General features: G+C 27.6%; 1 protein-coding gene across 1 annotated transcript in view; it reads left to right on the top strand.

Moving 5' to 3' along the window:
* The first annotated feature begins 296 nt into the window (after positions 1 to 296).
* The window catches only part of LOC111684589 (putative GPI-anchored protein pfl2), a 38,720-nt gene continuing 31,548 nt past the window's right edge, over positions 297 to 7,468 (top strand). Inside the window, exons 1-2 of the mRNA XM_023446796.2 lie at positions 297 to 443; positions 1,132 to 1,500. Coding sequence (XP_023302564.2) covers positions 1,192 to 1,500 — 309 coding nt within the window. The 5' untranslated portion in view covers positions 297 to 443; positions 1,132 to 1,191. The remainder of the gene's footprint in view (positions 444 to 1,131; positions 1,501 to 7,468) is intronic.

The following is a 7,468-nucleotide window of genomic DNA, read 5'->3' as shown; positions in this document are numbered from 1 at the left end:
AAAAATAAAATGCTGGAGAAAAATAGAAAATAAAGAAAAAGCTTTTTTTCCACAAATATGATTTTTAAAAAGAGAACAACAACTTCGTGGTTACGGAGAGCACAAAAAGAAAATCTGTTGAGTAGTTTTGAGATATAACAACAAATAGAGTATTTTTGTTAGGAGGGAAGGGGTTTTGCGGTAAATAAACGAAAAAAAGTTTTCTTCGTGTTTGAGTGGTTTTGTGTAACTGATGAAAATTTAGCAAATAGAAATACGACTTTAGTTTTTGGCAAAACGTGCGCGTGTACGGTTGTTTAAGATAAAACGTGTTAATAAGTTTAATTTAACCAATTAATTTTATTTAAAGAAAATTTATAAAAAATATAAAGAATGTTTTTTTTCTCAAAAAAGAAACTAATTTAACTCGTGTTTAAGTTTTAAGTTTTAGTGGAAATTTTTTGGTTGGTTAAAGCAGGAGAAAAAGTGTGGTTTTATTAAGTTTTTAAGGATGTTTTTTTGTTAAGTGTTATAAAGTGTATTAAACTGATTATTTAGAATATTTAAATGACTTTTTTTCAAAAAAAAAAAGTGTGTTATATATAGTGAAAACTAATTTATTTATCTTTTATCTTTTCAACGCACAATTTATTTACTAGTGTGTTCGATAATTGTGTCAATTTTGAAATAATCTCGTTTACAATTGCAAATTTGTAAATGCAATTTTTGTTTTCCATTGCCAGCACATTACAATGGCATAATAACAGATGTTGCTGTGAAAGCCGAAAACGGCTGCATCATCAATACACAGATATTATTTCAACCATTTTATATTCCAAAGTGCAATTGATTGGAAAATCATTTAATTTGACGTCAGGCCAAATATAAAATATATTAAGCAATGAAAAATACAAAAAAATCTTACAATTATTTATACAATACAAAAATCCATAGAATTGTATTTACTTGTAAATGTTCAATTTGCAGTTTTTATGTTTTTCACAATACAAAACAATCGAATAAAAATAATAATAAAATTATTAATTCAAACTCTCTTAATCCCCTCACTTAGTAAAATAAATATTTATTTAAACATCTCTACAGAAAATTATTTATTTAACAAAAAATTGTGTTTTTTTCTTAAATTTTTAGTTTAAATTGAAAAAGCCAACAACAAAAAACTGAACATATTTCCTTAAATAATTTCATGTCATGTTGCATGAACCAGTTGATGATTCCAATGTACAATTAAATTTTCATTTATCTACTTCACTGTCTAAACAAAATTTGGATTTAAACAATCAAACAACAACAACAACATCTAATAGTCAATTATCATCACTTTTGAATGCCTCCATTTGTGATTCGAATGAATCTTCAAAAAAATCTAAAGAAAACTTCTTAATTTCATTGAATTCAAGAAAAAGTGATTTATTACCTGCATCGAATAGTGCTGAGAAATTAAGTTGGAAATTTTTCGAACAAGTCGATTCACTTGATAATCAGCTAAGAAGTGATGTGGTAAGTAATAAATTTAAGTAATATTACTTTTGCAAAAAATATTAAATGTATTTAAGTAAATAAGGAAATGTTTTGTAAATTATTCATTTAACTTTAGAAATTTGGGGTAAATCTTAATGGAAATTGTAAATGTTAAATGTTTTTTCACACCAATTGATAGAGGAATTTTAAGCAGTTTTTTTGTTTAAATAAAATAGTTTCTGGTTTTCTTTTGTATAAGATATTAAAAGATTTTTGTTAATATAATGTTTAAATTTGGAATTTTAAGATTTAATTTATTAATTTATAAATTAAGTGGATTTTTTCTTAAAATTGTACAAGTATATGAATTAAATTATAAGAGCTATAACCAGTCTGCTTCGCTAAATGTAATGATATAACGTGATATTAAAAAGTCCCCCTTTAATAGGTTTTCGTATATCTTTCTATGTTCAATATTATTTTAAACTCATAATGTACCAGATAAACAGAGAAAAAGTACCTTTTTTATAGGTTTACATTTACTAATGTTTCTAGCTTTAGAATTTCATAGAAAATTCCAAATGTACCTTTTAAAGTAAGAAAAAAATACAAAAAAACGTTTGAAAAAAGTACTAAAAAGTTGCCTTCTATAGATTTTAATTTAGTATAAACTCTTGAATCTAGAAACATAAAAATTATACATTTAAGTTATAGAAAACTCAAAAAAGTACCAGATGATGAAGGAAAAATTTCAAAAAATGCTTAATTTCATGTTTCTAGGTTCAACATTTTAGAAATATCAAAAAGTAATTTTTGTAGAACGAAAAAATACAAAAAAGTCCATTTTTATAGGTTCTCACTTAATCCGGGACTTATATATGCACATAATTTCATGTTTCTAGATTCAATATTATAGATATTCAAAAAACACCTTTTGAACAACGAAAAAGTACCAAAATGTCCCTTTTTATGGGTTTTCACTCAATCCGGGAATTACAAATGCACTCATCTTTCATGTTTCTTAGTTCAATATTATAGAAATGTCAAGAAGTACGAACAAAGATCAAAAAATTACCAAAAAGTTTCCTTTTATAGTATTTCATGTTTCAAGATTCAAGTTTATAGAAAACTCTAAAAAGTTCAAGTAAGAGCGTTATATTCGAATCTTATATATCCACCACCAATAAACCTCGTTTGACTCGAATGAAACTTATTTATTTGTGGGCCATTTATAAGCGCTAAAGTAATTTTCCGAAGGAAACCCTATATAGGGGGCAGGTCCAATTATGGGTCGATCCTCATTAAGTTTGGTAGACAGAATTTGGTTCGTATTTAATTTATTTGTGTTGAATTTCATCGCTACACTCGTACTTTTAAGTCATTAATGAGCGGTGCAACATTTTCTGAAGGTGACCTTATATGGGGGGTAGGGTCAATCATGGACCGATAGTTTTTGACTCGTATAAAACTTACTTATGTCGAATTTCATTTATATAATAGTATTTTTAAGTCAGAAATGAGCGTTAGACATTTTCTGAAGGGGACCTTATATGGGGGGTAGGGTCAATTATAGACCGATCCTCATAAAATTTGGCATTGTGATTTTTTATCATAAGAATCTTGCTTATGTCGAATTTCATCGCTATATTAGTATTTTTAAACATGTTATGACTGTTATAGCTGCTTTTCGAGGGGCCACTGTATGAGGGCTATCCGAAAGCGTGGAGCGATATTGCCCATTTTTAATACCAAACAAACCTTACCTATAAGAAATATTTATGTGAAATTTCAACCCTTTAGCTCTTTCCCTTCGGGCTCTATTGTGCTTTCAACAGACAGACGGACAGACAGACGGACGGACATAGCTAGATCGTCTTAGAATTTAATAAGGACCTAGAATATATCTACTTTTGTGGTTCTATGGCCAATGTTACAAACGGAATGATAAAATCAATATACCCCTAATTTTTTTGACGGTGGGTATAAAAAAGTACCAAAAAGTATAGATCTTCATTAACTTGGACTTCACATGTTTAACTTTATATTTCCTGGTTTAATTTTATAAAAAAACTGAAGAAGTATTTTTTATGTTTATTTGAATGTTTACTGAACACATAAGATAATTGGGATGCAAAAAGTAGCTGACACATTTTTTTTAATATTTTTTGAATAAACGACGATAATCTTTAAACTATTTTTGTATCTTTTCTTGTATAGAAGATGTAAGGTTACCGAATTTACCTGCTAATAAATGAATAAATCTCCCAACATCACACTACATTGATATTTTAAAACAGTTAAATACTTAACTGAGATTTTCTAAATATTGAACTAAAGTCAATTAAGAACCGATTTTATACTCCCATTGAGTTTATCTTATTAACATGATTTTAAACGATTTATTAACAATGAATATATTTATCCTCAGAAAGGATAAATATATGTATGTTAAGGACTTAATAATTTCTCAAGAAAATAATTTAAATAAACAATAAATGAATTTTTTCTAAAAGGGATATATGATCCGAGCTAATTTGGATTAATGTGAATTAAATAGGTAACCAGAATTTATGAACAACTATAAATATTTATTTCGAAGTGCTTTTACTAAAATATTACCAAGCGTATGATTGATATTTCTTTATTTTATTTATTATTTATTACTCATACGCACTATTTAGCTATAAAACTAGTCTGCAACGATTCTTCTCCTTAAAGAAAAATAATAATAGAATTGATGATATTTATATAAACCACGTCGAGTTTCTCCAACTTTTTGGTTAATTATATATTTCTCTAACAACATTTTAGTTTGTTAACCTGCAAAAATCCCTCAAAGTTTAAAATTAAAAAAAGAATGCAAAATGAATATATATTTTTGTTTATTATACAATACTATATCAGTAGATCACTTTATTCTATGTTTTTGAAATATACATTAGTATGGAATATTAAAATCTTTGAATGTATCAAAGTATTAAAGCACAAAAGCCTCTTGTTATATCTGCATAAAAGAACGACCCACAATAAATAACTTTTTTCATTTTCTGATAATTTGTCTTTTAAAAAGGACGTTACAATTTATTAAATTTTTGCTGTCTCAATGCAATTTCAGTATGGGTGCTTAAGGAAAACGGGCAATTCTATGGAATTTTCGGTATTAATTTTTTAGGATCTTGAAATTATACTTAAAATTTTTAACAAAAAATTATAGTTATCATAGTGAAATAGATTCTTTCATTCCATGATTAAATAATATATTATGTATGTTTTAAAACTTTATGAACGGTTTTAATTTTTTGATAATTTGATAGTATATACTAAACATGGAAAAACAACATAAATACACGGAAAGACGGACATAGCAAAATCAAATACATTTGTCTTACTTCTGTAATATTAATATATATACAATAATATCAAAAGTTTTTGGTACTTGGTAACTTTTTGGTACTTTTTTGTGACTCAAATAGTACTTTTAAAATTCTGTTTATAAGAGAAATCTTATTTCAACTATTAATTATACAGTTTTTTAATAGAAAAACAAAATATGCAGGGTACTATAATTTCTATAAAAATCTTATTGGCTTAAGTTTATATATGTTTAACTAGCTTGCCCTGGGTACTTCACTACCTAATCAAAATACAAATAAACCAGTTGGAAAGCATAGTCGGGCATGGACTACCATATAATTAGGTGTAGGATATACCCTACACCATGAGTATATTTTTAGAATTTTTATTTTTCATAAGAAAATTTTGATGTTGAATTTTACCTTATTTCCAAAATATTTAAGCAATTTATTGATAAAAAAACAAAATTTTCTAAATAAGGCTTTATATAGGAGTATAGGCCAGACATGAGCCGATCCTCGGGATCGGTCCTTTGGGAAAAGGATATATTTTTAAATAACAGTTAGTTTTGATGGGTTTCATTTTTTATAGAGGTCAAATAAGGGCCGATCATTACGAAAATTTGCAGTGTCATTTATACTAATGTAAGAGAGGCATAAAAAGCCCAAATCGGGAGGTACGGTTGTATGGGGACTAGGTGAAAAAATGGACCGATTTCAACCATTTTCAATAGGCTTCGTCCTTCAATTTCATCAAATTACCTTGCGGCCTGTACATTGAGCACAAGGTTTACCTGGTCAGCCAACCGACCGGACAGACGGACAAGTCTTAATCGACTCAAAAATGGTTCTGAATCAATCCGTATACTTTAAGGTAGGTATTTAAACAATATTTTTGTGTGCTACAAACATCAGCACAAACCTCACTGTAGTGGTGTAGGGTATAAAAAGTACCAAGAATATTATTCATTAAGCAGATGTGTATGTTTAGTTTCTATTTAAAAAATCTTTTTAACAAAAAATACTTCTTGTAGATTCTCTTTTTTTAAGGTCCTTAAATGTAAAATTGTGTATTTCTATGTTCAATATTATAGAAATAAATTCTACATTTCGCCTGAGAATACATTTTTTAAAAAATTAAAAAATCTAAAATACTTCTTTTTTGAACAATATTTTTTTGGCACATTTGAATAGGTTCATCATCTTTAATTGACAAAAACAACAACAACAAATTGCATTTTTCATAAAACTTTTTTAATTTTATAAACTTTTTTACAAGGTTTTAGAAAATATTTACTAAGGAACATATCCAATGTTACTTAATATAACTCCGAAAATTCGAGATGATAAAGAGTTATAAAGATTATTATGTAATGGCAAGAAATTTTCGGTTCAAGACTTTTTAGTTTCTTTAAATTAGGCTTCTTTTTATGTCATACTGTCTGCCCGACCTATACACATTACGAGAAAGAATATCCGAAATCTTTTCAATAATAAATAGATGAGAAGATTATGGAGGCCACTTCAAAATTTTTACATTCTGGCTTCAAATCCACCATTTTACAGGCCTGGCGGCAATGTTTCAAAAATATACGAAAATGTAAAAAATAACGGTTTCCAGTTTCCGCAATTATTACAATTCTTACTATATGAAAGAAATTTAAGCTCACATGTTTCAAAATACGAAGATGCCCCCACCACATTCCATATCCTCAACAGCTTTGCAAACGACTCAGGTAATGATTAAATCGATCTGGACATTTTAAATTAAACATTTTTCATCTGATAAAAACAAGATGTAGATATAGCTTTTTATAACCATGTGTTCACGTGCAAACTGAAGAGGATTTTTCCTTATGTGGTTTTTTATTATTTTTTTTAATATTTCTAAAGCCTTGGCCCTTCTTACAATTCATTTTACTGTAGCTGGGCTTGCTATAACATCCACTTTTTCCCTAACTCACTTAACTTGGATGCAAATTTTATGAAATCTCTTCTATACGCTTTTGTTTTGACTTTATATGTAGTACCCTTTATACAATTGCGAATAACATTCTGAATTTGCCGCAACCTATTCGTTAATAAATACATTGTCTATATTCACAGACACTAGAATATGAATGGATTTTACTCACTGCAAGCAGTAAACTGATTTTATTCTGATTGAACTTAATCAAGTGAGCAAAAAAAATGGCTAAAAAACGTAGTATGTTAGAAAAAAAATTATTAAAAATCCGCTATTAGGTATTGCGCTAATTTGTCTCACTAGTGATAGCTAAGACATCATGTTAATAGTTTAAAATAGGTATTTCTAATCAGAATATGTCAATTAATAGAAAAAGTTTTCTTAACATGTTCCTAAAATACGTCTTTCGCCCTTTTACATTTAAAAAAGGCCTGAATTTTAAACAAGTATGAATGTATAGTCGGGCGTAGCCGACCATATGATACCCTACACCAGTCAGTATGTATGTATGTTAAAAATGGGGATTATTTAAAAAAAATAAAGCATTTGGTTTATTTTTTTAACTTTATTTCGGAATATTTTTACTTTTTTTAAGAGGGCTTAGGGGGAGTTAAGTCTTCATCAATATTATTTATGTAGAATTTAAAAGTGTAATTAAGTCATTTTCTGAAGGGGAGTTTGTATGGGG

The sequence above is a fragment of the Lucilia cuprina genome, chromosome 3 (assembly GCF_022045245.1).
Source record: "Lucilia cuprina isolate Lc7/37 chromosome 3, ASM2204524v1, whole genome shotgun sequence".
Taxonomy (NCBI): Eukaryota; Metazoa; Arthropoda; class Insecta; order Diptera; family Calliphoridae; genus Lucilia; species Lucilia cuprina.
This window is presented reverse-complemented; position numbering and strand designations above follow the sequence as displayed.